The 21,266-nt window shown below is 41.6% G+C and overlaps 1 protein-coding gene across 14 annotated transcripts in view; it reads left to right on the forward strand.

Annotated features, from left to right (window-relative positions):
- Nucleotides 1-21,266, forward strand: part of NRXN1 (neurexin 1) — a 1,231,735-nt gene that overhangs the window by 566,417 nt on the left and 644,052 nt on the right. For all 14 annotated transcript variants that reach the window (XM_075266983.1, XM_075266984.1, XM_075266994.1 and 11 more), the window contains one exon: nucleotides 6,781-7,164. In XM_075266983.1, coding sequence (XP_075123084.1) covers nucleotides 6,781-7,164 — 384 coding nt within the window. The remainder of the gene's footprint in view (nucleotides 1-6,780; nucleotides 7,165-21,266) is intronic.

A 21,266-nucleotide genomic window follows, 5' to 3' on the forward strand; every position in this document is an offset into this window, starting at 1 on the left:
CCACCACCCTTCTCGGCTGGTGTCTGGGTAGGAGATTCAACTGTCACCACTGAATCCACACCAGAACCTATCTACAGGCGCCAGGTTTTCTTTTTTTATTGGTCCTTCAATATTAAGACTGGTTGGGTTCGGACTCTCGGCACTACTGCATATTAACTCTTAGGGTCTGCAGCACTTCTTAAAGGAGACCATTCCTCCACTCCAATTCCAGTTCGCTGCATCTTGGATTTTTTCTACCACACCATAATTATTGTATTAGTTTTGGTATCTGGTATGATAAATAGACTCTCTACTGTCACGTAGGTGGTGTCAATATGGAGTGTCCTTGCCTTCATCCACCTGAGACCACCAATAGAGAGCCTAATTACCATATCAGACACCATAACTAACTGCTGTGTTTGCTCAGGAATGGTGGGGACTAGTGAGGAAACTGAAGCAGCTCTGGAACAAGCTGTTCTGGAGTCCGTGATACAGGGCCTGTCAAATAATGGAAGGCTCTGGAGTCGGTGGAAGGACCATTTAATGTTCATCGTGGCTGCAGACAACGTTACTTTATGTAAAGCCAATGCAACTTTGTCTAATTATAAAATCTATCAATCTATTCCCATATACACAAATATTTAGGGTGCTGTAACTTTCATGACCATATATAAGCAAATGTACTTGGAAAATCTGGTAAAATAAGAGGTTTACAATGGACAAGACCTACACGTAGCACCAAGAGCTTTAATTTTGAATCTACGAAATCTTGACCTTAATATTACAGATGCGCGTTGCATTCTTCTTATGTAAAAAGTTACTAGACATAATTAAATAGAAAGTAGGTCACAGTCGCTGAGTTTCATATCTCCAAGTGGATTCCTCTTTATCCTGTGGGAAGAGATAAACTTGAGGAGACAGATGACTCCATTTACAGATATACAAAGCAATGCTCTCCTTGTCTCCGAGGCGTGTTATTTATCACGTCCTCTTAACAGTTAAAGGTGAGTTATAGCCAGCCCATTGAAGGAGTGTAATGAATCACCCTTCTGTCCATTTGTCAGGAAATGAGATTTCTACAGATTTGAATACACCGAAAATACTAAATAAAAATTGCCTGAAATTGCACAACACGCTCCAGGGATTTCACACTGACAATAACCATCCTTTATTAAGGAAACCCTTAACCTGCTTAGTGCGCTACTAACACTCTCAACTGGTGTGGCTTCATTCGTGCTGCCATAAATATAGACTGGTGCTAAGATAAGAAGAAAAAGAAAAAAAAAGACTAAATAAAATAAATAAAAATTAAATAAAATTAAATAAAATTTATATATATATATATATATATATATATATATATATATATATATATATATATATACTAAATATTTTGAATGAATGAAACAGTAGCAATAATAACAGAATTAGTTTAAGTATATAATAATAATGATAATAATTAATAATAATAACAATAATTTATTATTATTATTATTATTATTATTATTATTATTATTATTATTTAATAAAACTCATGGCCGCCATAGTTTACTATGCCAATCTAAATTGCCTATTCTGCATTATAACACTAGAACCCTTACTAGCATGCATTAATTTTTATTCATGAAAAGCAACAGAGGAGTAATGGTTGCTGAAACTGGGCCCAGGGGGGTAGGGGGTCTACAGCCAGCGGCATCATGATGGCAGTCAAGGACAGTCTGATAACCCAACCACTGTCTCCCTTGCAATGATAACACAGTAGTGACAGCAGAGATCATCACTAGAGATGAGCAAACAGTAAAAATGTTCGAGATTCGATATTCGTATCGAATATCGAATCCTATTATAGTCTATGGGGGTAAAATGCTCGTTTCAGGGGTAGGCGACGTTCGATCAAATTATACTTACCAAGTCCACGAGTGAGGGTCGGGCTGGATCCTCCGAGAAGTCTTCTCCGTGCAGCGTCCCCGCGGCGTCTTCCGACTCTGAATTCACTCTGCCAGGCATCGGGCCTGGGCAGAGCCGACTGCGCATGCCCGAACTACAAGCGGACATGTGCAGTCGGCTCTGCCCAGGCCCGATGCCTGGCAGAGTGAATTCAGATCCGGAAGACGCCGCGGGGAAGCTGCACGGAGAAGACTTCTAAAGGTAAGAGAAGAACCAACGTTGATTGGCCGACTGTATAGCATTCGGCCAATCATTGCTGGCTCTGCATCGAACTTTTACATTCGAACAGCGAGTGGTACTCGATCGAGTACGAGTATTTCGAATACCATAGTATTCGATCGAATGCCTACTCGATCGAATACTACTCGCTCATCTCTAGTCATCACTCGTCTCTGCTGCCTGTACAGTAGTACATGTGCTTGCAAGTATGTACATTGAATTGTATAGGCATCTGGGATGAGTGCCAGTCTCGGCTATTGTGTTGTCATTGCAAGGGAGACAGTGGTTAGGTTATTAGTCTTTCCCCAACCACTGTCATGATGCTGGAACAAGGAGAGAAAGTTATCATGCTTGACCCTTATCGCTGGACTCCCTGGGTCACAGACAGTGTTTAAATTGGGCTGGAACGAGAAAGAACTCAGTTCTGGCAGGATTGGTAAGTAAGGCTGCAGGCCCATGAACCCCACAAACACTGCTCTCATTATCAGTATAATGATCAGAGCGTTAGGAGATGTGAGGGAACATAAAAAACACTGTTATTTACCTCTCCCACGCTCCGGAAGGCTTTGTTTGTATCCTCCCCTGGGTCTCTAATTAGTATACTCTGGGGTCTGAAAAGAGCCCAGAGTATGATAATTGTACATGGGTGGTCCACAATGGGGCATAAAACTTTGTGCAGGAGCCACAATGGGCATAAAACTTTGTGCAGGAGCCACAATGGGGCATAATACTGTTTGCAAGGGGCCACTATTGGGCACAATACTTTATGCAGGGGCCACTTTGCAGCATAATACTCACCAGTGTCATAGGGGATAGCCATCCAGCGAACCAGTAAAGGCTAGTTGTACGCAGAGGGAGAATTGTGACCAAAATGGGCTGGGATAGGGGATCCAATAAAAAGTTTTCGGCAGGACCATAGCACTCTAGTTACACCCCTGGGAGCCAACATAATGCATACTTCCTATAATGGAAATAAATCTCAATGGACATATGACCACAAATGTTAGATTATCATAGAAATATCAAGATTCAAGTGTCTGTGATTTTCCCACTACAATAATATCATGTAATAAAGGCAATACAATAGAGATGTATGATAGAATTGTTACATTAATGTAATACTAACACGGTATCTACGTAATCTCTGAATACTCGCAGTGCGTCGCGAGCCTTGTTATAATCCCACTGTACAATAGGTGTTACCTGACCTGCTTACACAGGGGTGTGAGGGGAACAATAGCGAGGATTAGAAATTAAAGAAGAAATCTTGGAGAGTATGTGTCACATCATTTAAGACAAATCAAGTATATGATAAGATAAAATAACATAAGATAAATTAAGATAATCCTTTAATAGTCCTATGATGCCCCATCACCGTATCCTCTCCTTATTTACACCCTACAGACATTGCTAACGGCAAACCAATTCCGAACCACTATGAAAAAATGTATTCGCGTAAAAGAAAGTTAATAGCAAATTGCAATTAATTAAGAACAGAAACTCTGTAGCCTTCAGTCTTCTGATTTCAGGGAACGTTCTTCAACTCTCAGGAATGCAACAGCAAAATAAAGTTAATTAAGAAATGAAAATTAAAGTTAATTTTCTTGGCCGGATTGTCCCAGCAATTCAAAGAAGTGAAAGTGGGAAGTGGTCGGTGTATATCTTCCTTATTTCAACCGGGCTTTAAGAAAACAAAATTGCTGAAATAATGAATCATTGAAGAGTCTCATTAAAAGTTACCTGTGGGAGTTATTTTGGCTGGGTCTGCGGTACAGTACTGCCAGCTAGGCAGGAACAGAGACGCGCGGCAATATAACAGATGCGGCGCTCATTGTCCGCCGTGCCTCCATGACACATTAAAGTTCAGGCAGGACTATTACAAGCATGTGAGGCAGATTTAAGAAGAGTCCCTTAAGGGCGTTTAATAGGAATTGAGCCATCATTAGCATGATATTGAAACAACATACGTCTAGAATATCGAGTTAGGCAATGTAAGGCTTCATCTGAATGCTAAATCCCAAATTAGACTGGATCCCTATGATTTTCTAAACCATTTATATATGGCTGTAGGGGCAGTGAGTGATACAGTGAACAAAACGTTTTGTGTCAAAGTGTAATCCTGGAACCAAGCAAATGAACTTGTAATGTGACTACCTGTGTCCAGAATAACTCCCTTTGGCAGAGCGGACCGCTGCGAGACCTGCAGGAAGAGAGGGGATGTTGTGATGATGTCACTGGGATGTTGAGCCATGCCAACTCCAGTGCCGTGGCCAGCTGCTCTAGGTTATATGGTTGAGCATCCATGGCGCGCACAACCCAATCGAGGTGATCCCTCAGATTCTCAATTGGGTTCAATTCATGGGAATTTTCTGGCCAAGGGAGTATGGTAAACTCATCCTGGTGCCCCTCGAACCACATACGTACACGGCAAGCTTTATGACACGTCGCATTGTCCTGGTGGTAGATGCCATCATCCTGAGGAAAAACAATTTGTATGTAGGGGTGAACATGGTCTGCAAGGATAGATGCATACTGGTGTTGACCCATCGTGCCTTCCACAATGATGAGTGCACCCAGATGGCTGATGAAACGCGCCTTCTGCCATTGGTTATTTAACGTTGACATCAAAAGTAGGAAGTGGTCACATTACTAGGACTGGACTGTGTAGTTAAGGCTGGGTTCACATCTGCGTTTGGTGAGCACTCAAGGATTACGTTCCTCACTATATATATTCAATATATTTTTTTTTTAAAAAAATATGCAACATTGAAATTTCCCCAAAATTTCTTTCAAGGCCTTATGGCGAATGCAATGTGGCCAGTTTATCATTACATTTGCACCTGAATTGAAGCATGGGTTTAGTAGTTTTTACAATATTTTTCTTTATTGTGCCAAATTTTTCCAGGTCTTGCCAATTTTTGAGTATTTAATGCACCTTTTTCAAAACAGTCTTTCAGTCTGAGAGTAGATTACATGGCTTATTTTAGGTCAGACACTCCAGGAGATCTCTTAAATAGTCTCAAGCAGGTTTTTGATGTGTTTTGTCTCAGGCTAGAATCATACCTGCCACTTGGAAACCTAAAAAACGCAAACACAATCTACTTAAAAAGCAGTTACCTGTGGAAGCCTGCGGACCCCATAGACTATGTTGAAGTCCACTGGGTTTCCCAAAACAGAAAGCGAGTGCTGATGTGAATCCACCCTTAGGATAAGGCCCCACGTTGCGGAAATGCAGTTTTTTTGTTGTTGCAGATTTTGTCGCAATTTTTTGAGCCAAAGCCAGGTGTGGATTAAGAAAAAGGTAGAAGTAGAATAACTTCCTATATATTTCCCATTCCTTTTGTAGCCACTTTTGAATTTGGCTAAAAATAATGCAACAAAATCTGCAACAAAAAAAGTGGCGTTTCCGCAACATGGGGCCTTAGGCACAAATATACTACCTAGGCATATGTCACTTCTAACTTGACTTTAAAAAAATGCACCAAAATTTTTTAGTGCTCTCTGACTCCCTGTGGCTCCAGAATTGATACAAATTTATGAACCAAAATTAGACATTTTAAAAAAATTTGCTGCAGAAAAAAACTTTCAGCAAAAAATAATCCAGGTGGCCTAAAAATGATAAATCAGCTCTGATATGATAGATAAAATAAATAAACAAAAAAAAAAAAAAAAAAAAAAAAAATCCCAAGCCCCACCTTTCATCTCAATCAGAATCACAAAAAAATTGGAATGTGAATGGAATGGCAGTCAACTGTGCAAGCGACCATCTGTAATGTAAAGGGAGGTGCAAATTATGAATAAATCTTGTTTGTAACCCCCTCTAATTACCATAAGATCATCAGCCATCTGTAAATATATTCAAGCTGATCATGAAATGGCTCACGGGGATGAGTAAAATATATTGTCCTAAAAGATACAATGTATACGTGTTCCTTCTCAGGTATCCATACCTGGGTGGAGACATGCAAATGAGCATCTTGACAGTTTAATATCCATCCATCTGTTTAATATGGATGAACAAGGTCAAAGGCTACAGATTTACAAATGTAATGAATTCCAAGACCGATTTTAATAGCCTTGAATCCAAAGAGACTTGACCTTCGATAGGTAGCGTTCCGTGTGATGGAGCTGTGAAATGAAAGCAGAGAACTTCATTAGAGGATAGAAGTCATATATTATTCTCAGCTATTGAAATCAGCTTTAATAATTTACCTTGATTAAAGCTCAGATTTGCATAATTGTTACACACACTTAAGAGGTCGTCCTAGTAAAAGAAATTAAACATTATTTAAAGAGTTGTCCTAAAAAAAAAAAGAGTGGACCTGACTGTGGTATTGAACGTTATCAGCTCAGTTCTTAAGATATGACCGTGTGGGATAACATGGAAGGTTCCAAAAATTTCCAAAAAATTACACTAATCAAAAAAATAGAACTATAAATTGGAAAATGATGGGATATTTATACCACTTGCACGGAAGGCAGATTCAGAACGATAACATGTTTCCAGGTATCCAATATAAATGTATATTTGATGACTCGTATAGGTTTAGATTCGTGTACACCAACGATTGAATAGAATATCTTTATATGTAATGTGACAGTGTTTCATTTGCTTTCTTGTCTCTATTCACACAGGTACCATATCTGTCAATACTATCCGCACACCTTACACAGCCCCTGGAGAAAGTGAAATTCTTGACCTTGATGATGACTTGTACCTCGGAGGTTTACCGGAACATAAAGCTGGTTTAGTCTTTCCTACCGAAGTGTGGACCGCTCTTCTGAACTATGGATATGTAGGATGCATAAGAGATTTATTTATAGATGGTCAGAGCAAAGACATACGCCAGATGGCCGAACTTCAAAGCACAGCTGGAGTCAAACCATCCTGCTCGAAAGAAACGAGTAAACCTTGCATTAACAATCCATGCAAGAATAATGGAATATGTAGAGATGGGTGGAACCGATTTGTTTGTGATTGCTCGGGCACCGGCTACCTTGGCCGTTCTTGTGAGAGAGGTTAGTTAATGTTTTATACTATTGTTATAGTTTGACTCTTTTTACCTTCAGCTCTAAATGGTTAATTAGGGTCTCAAACCACAAATCCTTAATATAAAGTGGCCATAACATCACTCCCAGACAGAGACATAAGTTGAGGCTTCTAGACCTCAAATCAAAGTCTGCAGACAGATGTCCCTCAGGGTCTCAAACCAATCAGGTACGGAGGAGTGGGGTGAAGCATGTACAAACCAACAAATGGGTCAGTACTCTTCAAGAATTTTATTGGTTACCATTAAAATTCTCGAAGAGTACTGATCCATTTGTTGGGTTGTGCTCGCTTCACCCCACTCCTCCGTACCTGATTGGTCTGAGACCCTGAGGGACTTCTGTCTATTGTTGGTTGCGTACTCCGATTGACGCAAGAGGAATAGCAGCTGCCACCAGGGTCATTTATACATGTGTTTTTGGTGTTGTGACTTATCACAACATGGTAAGGTAAGAAGTCATAACTTGGTCTAGTCATTACCATTTCTCTTGCACTACTACACCATATTGGTGCTCGGTGTCTCTCTTTCTTTGTATTAGACACCATTTTCAGAGTTAGTCTTCATAGGTGGCAGAGAGACCCTTTGCACTTCCAATTCAGGGCTTGGGGGCAACTGCAACATCCACATATACTGTATTATATGTCCACCCTGCTTCCAAAAAGACACTGCAGGAACTAAAATTCAGTTCTATTCACTTGCATGGATTTACGTTGCAGTTTTCTGTACAGATGGGGCACTGTGTTTGGTAGAGCAGTGAACCCCTTTGCTCCAATGATTTGGGTTACGAATCACTGACCTTAATCCATAAAATTTTCTGAAATGTTTCAATAATATTTCAGTATGTGCTTATATATGCAAGTGCACTTAAAGAGGTTTCCAGTCTTATGATCTATCCTTAGATTAGATCATGAATTGGAGATCAGGGGGCCGACACCTGGACCTCTTACCGATCACCACAGCTTTCGGAAGAGTGCTGAGGCCACCAAACCAAGCACAGACCAATACATTTTACAATAACTGGGCTTGGTATTGCAAGTCCCATTCACATAAATGGAGCTGAGTTTTGAACGGGCCATGGACATGACTGAAGTTTAAGGAGCACTCAAGGAGCACCACTGCCACTTCTAACAGTTTTACAGACGGTCCCAGGTGTCCACCACTGATCTTCAGTCGATGACCTATCCTTAAGGATGGTCCAAAGTGAAAAAAACGGTGACCATATAATGAGTTAACAAAGACATTTGGTTTTTGCTAGTAGTCTGGTGGTTCTCTCGTGGTCTTTGCTGGCGTGTGAGGGCAACGATTGGACTGGTGGAGAACCACTGGAGCATTGGTGCTAGGATTCTAAAAAACGTTGTAGACAATGTTATAGAATAATAAATAACTAATATTCCCCTGTTCAGCCCCTCGCCACCCCAGTGCCAGCTGATGTTACAATGGCCATCCAACCGTGATTCTTGCCTGCTGTCAATCAAAATAAAAGTTCTATCTTCATCTAAATATTCATCAATGTCGAAAGGAGAAAGTAATTTTGCCATCATCATGTAACTAATTTCTAATGGATTAATGGGCGCATTCTGTTTGACTACCCCCACTGTACTAATCTATGGGTAATTGGCACAGTTTAATTAGAGACAAGCTTCTAGTAGACGGCAGGAGAAGGACGCTCGCTCATTTGTAAACCCTGTTGTCATGGTAATGGGCAGAGATTCCAATGTGACAGTGTTCTCAGGGTGTTTCTCTTCTATTCGATGCTTCACATCACTGCTGTTGTACTGAGCCCAGACGACTGGAATGAAATGAAGGCTAGTAACAGTAAGGCCGGGGCTACACACCCAGTAGTCATTCAGCATATTGCAGTGTCACATTAGTCTTCACATCTAATGATAATACATGTGGTCGCCTTCATCCCATATCTTGTTACGACTGTTACATAGTTACATAGTAGATGAGGTTGGATGAAGACATCAGTCCATCACCCAAATGTCACCCAACACTTGGTAGAAATCCAACCCGTCTAGATTTCACTGTCATAAGGTGTGAAAAGCAACATGACATTTACGCTCTTAGTGTCATGAGGCCTTAAGTCTCTGTTAGGAATAGGTGAACCTTATGAGATCTTCATGAATATTCATCAGGTTCCCCACCAGTTCCCCATGTCACCACCAAGGGCTCAGTGGTCCCCCAAAGACTACTGACGTCACCCCAGGCTAGATAATGCTCACAAGAGAACGCCGTAGGATATGCGGGAGCCCATAGAGGTTAGAGTAGGTGACTATTAGAGATGAGCGAACACTAAAATGTTCGAGGTTCGAAATTCGATTCGAACAGCCGCTCACTGTTCGAGTGTTCGAATGGGTTTCGAACCCCATTATAGTCTATGGGGAACATAAACTCGTTAAGGGGGAAACCCAAATTCGTGTCTGGAGGGTCACCAAGTCCACTATGACACCCCAGGAAATGATACCAACACCCTGGAATGACACTGGGACAGCAGGGGAAGCATGTCTGGGGGCATAAAAGTCACTTTATTTCATGGAAATCCCTGTCAGTTTGCGATTTTCGCAAGCTAACTTTTCCCCATAGAAATGCATTGGCCAGTGCTGACTGGCCAGAGTACGGAACTCGACCAATCAGCGCTGGCTCTGCTGGAGGAGGCGGAGTCTAAGATAGCTCCACACCAGTCTCCATTCAGGTCCGACCTTAGACTCCGCCTCCTCCGGCAGAGCCAGCGCTGATTGGCCGAAGGCTGGCCAATGCATTCCTATGCGAATGCAGACTTAGCAGTGCTGAGTCAGTTTTGCTCAACTACACATCTGATGCACACTCGGCACTGCTACATCAGATGTAGCAATCTGATGTAGCAGAGCCGAGGGTGCACTAGAACCCCTGTGCAAACTCAGTTCACGCTAATAGAATGCATTGGCCAGCGCTGATTGGCCAATGCATTCTATTAGCCCGATGAAGTAGAGCTGAATGTGTGTGCTAAGCACACACATTCAGCACTGCTTCATCACGCCAATACAATGCATTAGCCAGTGCTGATTGGCCAGAGTACGGAATTCGGCCAATCAGCGCTGGCTCTGCTGGAGGAGGCGGAGTCTAAGGTCGGACCTGAATGGAGACTGGTGTGGAGCGATCTTAGACTCCGCCTCCTCCAGCAGAGCCAGCGCTGATTGGCCGAATTCCGTACTCTGGCCAATCAGCACTGGCTAATGCATTGTATTGGCGTGATGAAGCAGTGCTGAATGTGTGTGCTTAGCACACACATTCAGCTCTACTTCATCGGGCTAATAGAATGCATTGGCCAGCGCTGATTGGCCGAATTCCGTACTCTGGCCAATCAGTGCTGGCCAATGCATTCTATTAGCTTGATGAAGCAGAGTGTGCACAAGGGTTCAAGCGCACCCTCGGCTCTTTATTAATAACATTCCCCCCTAAATAAAGGTTATCCCTAGCTATCCCTGCCTGTACAGCTATCCCTGTCTCATAGTCACAAAGTTCACATTCTCATATGACCCGGATTTGAAATCCACTATTCGTCTAAAATGGAGGTCACCTGATTTCGGCAGCCAATGACTTTTTCCAATTTTTTTCAATGCCCCCAGTGTCGTAGTTCCTGTCCCACCTCCCCTGCGCTGTTATTGGTGCAAAAAAGGCGCCAGGGAAGGTGGGAGGGGAATCGAATTTTGGCGCACTTTACCACGTGGTGTTCGATTCGATTCGAACATGGCGAACACCCTGATATCCGATCGAACATGTGTTCGATAGAACACTGTTCGCTCATCTCTAGTGACTATGACTGTATCGTATTTTTCCGTACCCCCATGGGTTCCCAATTGTTAGTCATTGGGTTCTGAGTATAATAATGATTTGTGGGTGACAAACCTAAAATATTTGGAAGACTGCTAATAAATCTGGCTAGTTACCCTAAGATAGCATCACCATCCTCATAACAAACACATTCACGTCTGAAAACCCTAGATTCTCAACTCTCAGTATACTTTATGCCACCAGGAGGTGCAATAACTGGACTGTCCTTATGATGTCATTATAATAGATGCAGCACAATGCAGTGTCTGAACATTGCCCTGGGGATACTTTACTGTCATTTGTTGTAAAACACACAGCGTGTAACATGAATGACCTCGTATACTTTATATATTATACTATACTATATTACACTATATATTATATTGTTATATAGTATATTACACCAGAATTATATGGATGTTATCTGGGCCCTTGGATTAGGACGAGTGATGTCATTGCAAATACTAGTTTATCAGATGATGTGATGTCAGATTAGTCGCATACAGTCAGATATTTAACTTGATACTTACTTGTTAACAAAACAATGGCACAGAACGTTAACTCAACTTATTCAATGGCTTTTGATGACTTCTGTGATAAAATATCTTATTGCAGCAAATTATTACTCTGCAGAATATCTGACAGCCAGGACCACCACAGAGCAGTAGTTTGTAGAGGCCGGAGTGTTTAGTAGACCTTCATCCTCTTACCGGTGCTGATGATGCCATGAAAGTTGCTCACAAGGTAGAGCAGCAGCTCAGTCCCAAGCGAGTGAATAAGATGCAATACCAGGCACAGCCACTACAATATGTATGGCTCTAATCTTGGTCATGAGTGAGAAAGACACAGCGCTCCAAATATTACAGTCTCTACAACAGGCAGCCGGTGGTGTTTGTAGATATTGGACCCATCACATATTGATGCTAAGGATAGCTTGTCAATAGTATCGTCCAGGGTTTCTACACATAGTACAAAGTCTGCAGCTTATTACAATGTTAGAGAAGTGGAGGAGATTTTACAAAGTCTTATTCACATCTTGCAATCAGGGTTGAGCCGATATTAAGATTTCAGGATCGATTTTATAATCCGATCATTTTTCCAGCCGATCCCGATCGTGAAATTTGCTCGATCGCCGATCTGCATCCGATCTTTCCCGATCCCGTTTGCTCAACCCTAGTCAGTGCTTCTCTATGGGAAAAGTCACTTTTAGGGTTGAGCCGATCTTGAGATTTCAAAATGTGATTTCTGATCTTTTTCTAACCGATCCTGATCGTGATCATGAAATTTGCTCGATCGCCGATTGGGATCCAATCTTTCCCGATCCCAATCGCTCAACCCTACTTGCAAACCATAAATCCCCCATCAGAAAACATACAATATGGTGGCCATGTAAACGTTGTAGATTTCCGCTGTGGACATTCTGTAGCATGTCAGTTATGTATAGACATGACCTAAGGGGTGGAGTTGGGGAAGCCACACAAGATTCATTTTGCAAAGGTTTACCTGTCAGTTTTGTTTCTTACCAGAAGTGCTATTATAATACTCTGAAGTCTCCTTAGACCCAGAAGATAAGAATTGGAAGCCTAGGGGAGGTGATGAAACATAATAATCAATTTCAAGTGAGCTCCATCATCGTTCTCTTCAGTTGCCTTCCAGCCTCTTCCGACTTGCTAGGTGACATCACAGGTCACGGGGGGATCACTTGGGTTGTACCAATGTCATGGCACTTTGATGCAAATGCCAAGACCTGAGTGCACCGAGCTGAGGCCCAGTCACAGTCCCCTGGGACCCGTGAAGTCGCCCAATAGTCTTATGTGGTCCGAAGACAACTGAAGAGGATCCCGATGGAGGGCCAACACCATGAGGAAGCCCAGTTGAGTTGGTGTTTATTATGTTTCCACCTCTCATTGAGACCCCAGAGTATAATAGTAACTTCTGCCGGGTGAACCCTAAAACTCTACATTTTTTTAAATTGGTAATAAATCTATCTTGTTATGAACCAATCCTCCTATCTCTTCTAAGGACGTGTTCCAGATTTTAACAAATTACACGTAAAATTTAGATAATCTAAACTTCCATAGTCTTCTAGTGTATGTTTTATACCAGTTACAGGTATTACCTACATAAAATGCCTTACAGTGCCATAAACCGCAACGTACAGCTGTAAACCAGTAAGTGACAGAGTATGTTGTGTAGGGTAATATATCCTTCAGCAGACAGTCTATTGTATATCTGTAATCACCAACATGTATTCATGTCACACCGCGCCTCCGGTCCTCTGCAATGGCATTACAATAGGAAATGTAATGTTACCGCCATACAATACATATCACTGCCGTAATATATCTTGTTTCATGAAAATCATCGTAGTTAGAAAGGAGCAAAGCAGAACATAATGGGCGCCCCATGTTGTCTTTCTTGCTTAAGTGCTGCACACAGGATCTGCTTGAGATATCTAAAATTCTGATTGTCAGCAGGAACTACAAACAAGGAGCCCTGGGGGGTTTCATTGAGCACTTTTTTTTCCCTAGGATACAGTGTTTGAGATTGCCATGTAGACTTTACAAGAAAATCAAACAAGAAACATAAGAAACAGCGGCAAAAAATTCAGTGTAGCAAAGTAGGACTTTAGTAGGAGTAGTTGCCCCCTTAAAGGGGCTTTCCAGGCAAATATCAATGACCTATCTTTTGGATCAATATCATATTGTCAGGGGTCCAACGGCCAGGACCCCAGCTGATCAGCTGTTCTTACAAGTGAGTGGGCACTGGGCTGCAGTAACTCTGCACAGTTAATACCCGGAGAACAATGCTATCGATTTCCAGATCTGTTCTCTGTATAGTCACTAGTGAGATGAGCTGTCGTGGGGTAACGTGGTAATCAATTTCAGTTCCCAAAAAAACACCCTTTAATAAATGAACAAAATTTAAATTATTTAAGGCATAGTTAGATCCAGTGCAAAAAGTTAAAAAAGTCTTCCCATCCTGACGGGGGTCCGACCTCTTGGACCCCGGCCTATTGTGATAATGAATGTCATTCCCTGCGTAGGTGCAATCTCAGCGTCCTGGTGTGCACAGCGCTGCAGCCCGTACCATTTAGCTTAATGGAGCATTGAATGCTGCAAATAACTGAAATGTTTGCATTAGAACGGTTGGACTAAACTGCGCCAGAATCAGTGCAGCAGCTCCTATTGAAAGAGTTGGGGTTGCTACAGGGGTGAAAGGTCATCTTTTTATCAAAATTTGTTGCATTTTAGAATTTTAAGTATCTATAGTTAGATATCATTTGCACTAATATCCGAGTATATAGAAATGCTAACAAATGTTAAAAATATTCACACAGACAGGAATCCGATAACTCGCAACCAAAAACAATCAAAGCAATGGATTAAAATCAAGTGATTAGTAACGGATTACTCAACACATTAAAAGTCATGTTAAGCTGTGCTGCCTCTGTATAAGGGACCCACTTTGGCATTTCAAAAAGTTCCAAAGCACGCCAGAATGGCCTATGATTTGAGAAACAATATGAATAGAGAGACGTCTTCACTGTCATCAGATATCTTGTCCAATTCTCGAACGCTCGCGTATGTTCCATGCGCGGACGAGCTTCATTTTAAGGGCGGTCAGAAGGCAGAACCGCGACTGTCACAGTTTATTAGGAAATCCGCAGTAGAATCGGTGACTCCAATAAACCCGCACATAAAAGGCAGAGGGGTAAGATGTGACAAAAGCAAAATAGGATTTGATTTACTGCAATTTTTTGACCAAGAAATCCGAGAATTTGTTACACCTCAAAAGCTTTTGTCTATTGGCCGCCAACTTTGCTGCTGCTGCGGATGGTTCCTTTGCTGGTGGAGTGAAGCTGGCAGAGGGCTGAACCAAACTGTCAAGTAAATTAGAAAATCATTCAATTAGGTAGGCGATGTGTACCACCCTGTGGCAAAATCCAGCTACTACATATGGTCCTAGCGGAGATAAATGAGCAAGAAAAACTGCTTACATATTGCCATCATTTCAACAGGAAAAGGCAACATATGCTGATTTGCAAATAAACAGAAGACATGCGTCTCCATAATTTGGTTGGCAGGACCTTTTTTAATCTAATTTGCACTCGTCCGATTCTCTTCTGCCTTGTCTTCGTTTTACGCTTTTAGTCTTGTGCTGAAATCTGTATTACCAATATATATATATATATATATATATATATATATATATATATATATATATAATGGCTATATAGGACACTATGTACTAAGGACACATTGGTATGATATACCCGTACCACTGGACAACCAAAATTGCTAAAATAGATGTCTATGGATTATCATGGATGTCCTATGTGATCTATTATTGCAATGTTCACATGGTTAACAACTTCCAGTAGATATTGGGAGATATGATGGTGCAATCCAATCCAGACTACAATACTTTTTGTCATATATTGAACAGGGTCATCCAAGTACCCATTTGTAATGTTGATCTCTACTAATATGGTAGACTGGTATTTTGGGGCCCTTCATGCATCAAGTGCCTGGATAGAACTAATATCTCTGTAAACGCTATAGCTAACTTTGTATAAATTCTCTAGGGGGGGGGGGGGGGGGGGTAAGCGTACACTGAGGATTTTTGGTGGCTTTGTTAATGGGTCTGTCCAGGATTTAGTGCAATGTCAGGTAATGTCATTCACGGTCTTTCCCTACTCCTTACCAGCCACTGTTAAAGAAGTTGTCCAGGCAAATCAATTATTTGTAAAATAGGCCGGGGAAGGTAAAAAATAAAATAAAATAAAAAAATCATACTCCCCTTTTGCCGATGCTCCAGTGTCCTCCCAGCGTGATCCGGTCCTCCTGCTCCGGTGTCTTCTTGAACTGAATCTGCTCGCTGGCTCTGAAGTCCTGGATTTCTTCCACTGAACTGTTCGGCCTCAGAGTCATCCACTTCTGTCAAAAGACAACAATGGACCGGGAGGACCGGACCACACAGGGAGGCGCTGGACTATCAGGGAAAGGTGAGTATTGTTTATTTTTTTCCACCGCTTCCAGATGATTTAAAAAATTATTTTTGTGTCCATTTTTGCCTGGACAACCCCTTTAAGGCCAGTAGCTGGTCTCAGTGGTGATGTCAACTCCCCCATTTCCAACGTGCAAAGTTTTGACACGGGAAGAAAAGGGGTTTGTAACTGGGTTTCGGTTTGGGGGTAGGTGAGTATGTTTTTCTTTTTTCTTTTTTTTTTTTTTGGTTTTACACCCACTCTTGAGTTTGTCCCAAGTCCTGGACAACCCTTTTATGCCAAATTAGATGTGGATAATGCAAGCAACTGGGCCATCCCGATGAAGCGTCAGGCCTACAACTGGGCACGAGTCAAACCACCCCACATAACAAGGCACTTTTGTAGAAACACTTACTAGCCATCAAACCATAGAAATACGATGCATGCCACGGTATAAATAAGATGTGACCCAAAAAATAAAAAAGGGCACAAATTAGGAAAACATAGACCAGAATTCTGGGGCAAACACAATAAAATAATAATAATAATAATAATAATAATAATAATAATAATAATAATAATAATAATAAATTGGCCCAATTGTTCAAAAATTATGAAAAAAAGGAATTTGTATTATGCAAAAAAAAAAGGGGGGGAGGGGCACAATTTCCCTTGGTAGCCCAAAAAATCTATATAGCTGTTAGACCCAACATACTTCAAAAAGTTAATATTTACTCTTAAAGACCCCAAATACCCCAGACCTATAAAACAACACAGAATCGGGTATAAAACTGCTATGAAAATATGATGTAAAGGGGGGAACTACAAAGCGAGCCATGGACTGTGAATGATCGTGTTGCAAATATCTCCAATCTATTAGCAGTGATATACCTGTATTATACCATTGTAATAGCCCCTTCCTTCCCATTACCGGGAGCTTCATGACCCTCTCCGTAATCCTACTGGCTATAAAGGAAGTAATTAGACCTCAAGATATGATGCGACTCCGTCTCCTACTTCTTGCTTTACGAAAGTGACATAAGACCAGGCCATGCAGAATCTCTGCAGTGCTCCTGGTACACAATAGAGGAACACATCAATCAAACAGAGACTGCTCATCTCTACCCCAGCAGATTCCAGACACCTCGCCTAACATGCCATGGCAGCATTTTCCGAAAGCTCAGCTCAATTTAACTCTTGCAGGGACCCTTTCCATATTCTTTCAGACGGAGGAGTTATTATATCGGTGGCATGACTCAGATTTCCATCACTAGGATAGGTTTTATATAATGGACCTGACGTATCCTCTACCTGGACTGGCTAATAGACATATCGTAGCTCAGCTAATAACGTGTTCCCACACAATCTGTCCCTGTCCTATAGAGAACACCAGGGGTTCATTTGACTTACTAAAGGTCAGAATGCTGGAGCTGGAAGGTGAATGAGGCTTCGCTGTTAGAGTTAGCATGTTAACCATCTGCGCCATTAATGTAAAGGAACTGGAACATTAGGTGGGGGAGGGTAAACTATATTTACAGTATGGGATCGCATTGCCGTCTTCTACAAGTGATGTCGCCTCTTATTTGCATCTGTTATTTATTTATTTATTTATTTTTTTAAATGTAGACTGGTAGCCCCACATGGAGCTCACAATGTACATTTTTCCCTATCAGTATGTCTTTTTTTGGAATATGGGATGGAAATCCATGCAAACACAGGGAGAACATACAAACTCCTTGCAGATGGTTTTTTGCCCATGGCGGGATTTGAACACCAGGACTCCAGCGCTGCAAGGCTGCAGTGCTAACTACTGAGCCACCGTGTGGCCCCTTGCATCTGTTATTTTTAACTCCTTAAAGCTAATTGTTCATTTCATATATAATAATACTATTTCTGGTTATTCTATGACTTATTTTATCTAATTTTTAGCAGTTTTCCCCTCTGCATGCAATAGCTGAACAAGTAGTTCTCTCTGAACTGGTGGGTGTAGACTATCTGCCATACATTGCATACAGTAAGTTGAGGAGAATCTGCTCTATGACCGTCTCTCTCTGACTCAGAAACAGCCTCAGGATTATGCAAAATATATACAGAGAATAACTGACCTGCACTGATGCAAGTAAGGTGTTTTGGTTGCGAAATAAAGCCTACATTTGGCTCCATCATCAGACTTAGGCTCTATCTAGATTAACAAATGCAAAATACAGATGCAAAAGGATGGTCATCTGTTTACATAGATATCAGTGTGGAACAAAACTGATACATGTGTCACTGTCACAATACCCTTACTAGTTGTCTAGAGACCAATGGCTGGAAACAGGGAGTATAACAATAGCAATGCACAGATGGACTTACAGTCTGTTCTATGGAAGGCAGGGAAGCTTGGCCGTAAGCAGTGGTCCTATAATCAGCAGGAGGGCTTGCTGGAGGCAGTAGTTCCACGGTTCCTATGGACCAGGTGGATAGCAAAGTCTTTTAGTAGAAGGAGAACTTGCTTGGGTCTGTAGTTCCACGGCTCCTATGGACCGGGAGGATAGCAAGTCTTTGGTAGCAGGAGGACTTGCTTTGGGTAGTAGTTCCAGGTAGCAACCAACTTGGCAGGTAAATAACCAACTTAGAACAGTCAGTTAGAGCTTGAGGACCTTGGCAGAAGACAGGCTTCTCAGGGTACAGGGTAATCACAACACACATGCTAAATAATCAAGAATCAGGAAACCAGGGTAAGTCACAGGCAGGAAACACAAAAAAACTCCATCTTGACTGCTGGCAAAAAAAAAAGAGTTCAACAAAACAAAATCCTGAGAGTCACATGACACCATAGATCCTGCAGGCTTCCAAAGTATATAGCACAGAAAGTCAAATGTATCACAAGGAAGACTGTTAATCAGTGGCATAACTAGGAATGGCAGGGTCCCGTGGCGAGCCTTTGACCCTGATCAACCCCTCTGCATTCCTGCGTGCACTATTACGCCCCATAGTTGCCCCTGCACACCGCATTATACCCCATAGTGGCCCCTTAACCCAGTATTATGCCCCATGGTTGCCCCTGCACACCGCATTATACCCATAGTGGCCCCTTCACTCAGTATTATACCCCATAGTGGCCCCATCACCCAGTATTATGCCCCATAGTGGCCCCATCACCCAGTATTATGCCCCATAGTGGCCCCATCACACAGTATTATGTCCCATTGTAGACACCCATTAACAATTATTATACTCTGAGGTCTTTTCAGATCCCAGAGTATAATAATCGGATACCGAGAGGGCCCCCTAATGTCCCGGGCCCTGTGGCAGCTGCCTCCGCTGCTTCCCCGGTAGTTACGCCACTGCTGTTAATAACTGATATAGAAGGTGTATTGGATCTTTGCAAGGGGTTAAGAAGCAAAAGTAAATTAGATTTTTTTGATTTGTGGATAAGTATTAGTAAGAAGGAGTGGGATGTAAATCTTTACACATACCAAATATGGGAAAGCCCAAAAATAATTATATTTATAGATGAGAAATTATATTATTATTTAGAACACAGTAAAGCTGGAAATTCCTGCCAAATAATAAGAAGTGTGAAAATGTGTAAATTTGTAAATTTATTTTGGCCTTAAGAAAAAGAGAGCAACAGTTCAGTTGAGTTAATAACTCGTTACATTCAAGAAGTGTTTCTTTGGTTTTTCACTACGAGATTGAGTGGAAAATCTTCATTATTACCTGAAAGGTTTTTACAGGAGATGGAACGTCCTAATGTATCAGAGGAAGGGAGTGAGTTTTTAGATGTTTCCATTGATGTTTTGATGTTTGATAGTTTCCATCTATGGAGGTAGACAATGATTGTACATATTCCTAAAGGAGAGAAAGACTTGTTGGAACCAGATATTACTATCCAATCTCTCTTCCAAATTTTCATGCAAAATTGGTGGCATGGATATCATCAAAGGGACTGTCAATTATGATAAGATTGATTGTCTCGATGGATAATCTAGGTTGGATGTCTAGCTGCTCTATCGAAGGAAATACCACAAGATTGAATGTGAATCTTCAGACGGGTCTAGTATAACCGTGGGCACATCAAAGGTGTTTTTGGAAGTATTTATGGACCATTGTTGCCATGTTCGGATTTGGTCAAAGGTTTTTGTTACCTAGAATAGACTAGTATTTACATTGCACATGGAAAAAATTAGAGTACCGTATATACTCGAGTATAAGCCGACCCAAATATAAGCCGAGGCCCCTAATATTACCGCAAAAAACTGGGAAAACTTATTGACTCGAGTATAAGCCGAGGGGGGGGGGGGGATGCAGCAGCTACTGGAAAATTTCAAAAATTAAAATGGCTGGAGTTTTTGGGTGCAGTAGTTGCTGGGGAAGGGGAGGGGGTCTTTTGGTTGTCTGTCTGCCCCTTCCCTGAGCTTGAGGACTTTTTTTTTTTTCCCCACTTGGAATTCAGTCTGGCTGTATATACGGTATCTGCAGTGCTCCTATTGCAGATAACCTATATTCAGTAGACCGGGCACTTTCAGACACAGAGATACATCATGTTTTTTTTTTTTGCTGATTCGAGTATAAGCCGAGGGGGCTTTTTCAGCACAAAAACTGTGCGGAAAAATTCGGCTTATACTCGAGTAAACGGTATGTATAAGGCATGCTGATCCACATTGTGAGTAGATACATTGTTTATCTTCTCAAAATGATTCACTTAGAAATCTTTCCGGGGTGCTAATGCTAAGAAATAGTTCCAAATCTACAATTATTTTCAGAAAAAAATATTAATAAAAGAGACCAAAGGACACCAGAAATCGAAACTCTATATCAACTTAACTAATTGTGAGAAAACAATTCTCACCAGAACATCAACTCTACAGTTTACCATTAGATGCGTCAGGTTAATTTTCTTGTTAGTGATTTCAAAACCTTGGACCCGGGGGGAATTTTTAGAGTTGAATGGACAGAAGTGGCCATGCATTGTCTCCCGCTGGACGTGTCCAGATATGTGTGTTGGTGTTACAGTTCTGTGTATAGATTTAAAAATAATATTTTTAAATGACAGACCCACTAGTCTGCAAGGCACTGCAGCGAGGTCCACAAACCCAGATGGGCGGCTGTATGTCAGAACAGTGCACTACCAGATAAACTGCACTGGCAGTGATGTGGCGCGGTGCTTAATGTGAACAGGCTGCAATAAAACCCTGCCAGTTAACGTAATTGGAAAGGTGCACCTGCACAGCTGAAACAGCAAGGCTGCCAAGGGTTAACCGACACCCCAGGTCAGCAACATA

The sequence above is a fragment of the Leptodactylus fuscus genome, chromosome 3 (genome assembly GCF_031893055.1).
Source record: "Leptodactylus fuscus isolate aLepFus1 chromosome 3, aLepFus1.hap2, whole genome shotgun sequence".
Classification (NCBI taxonomy): domain Eukaryota; kingdom Metazoa; phylum Chordata; class Amphibia; order Anura; family Leptodactylidae; genus Leptodactylus; species Leptodactylus fuscus.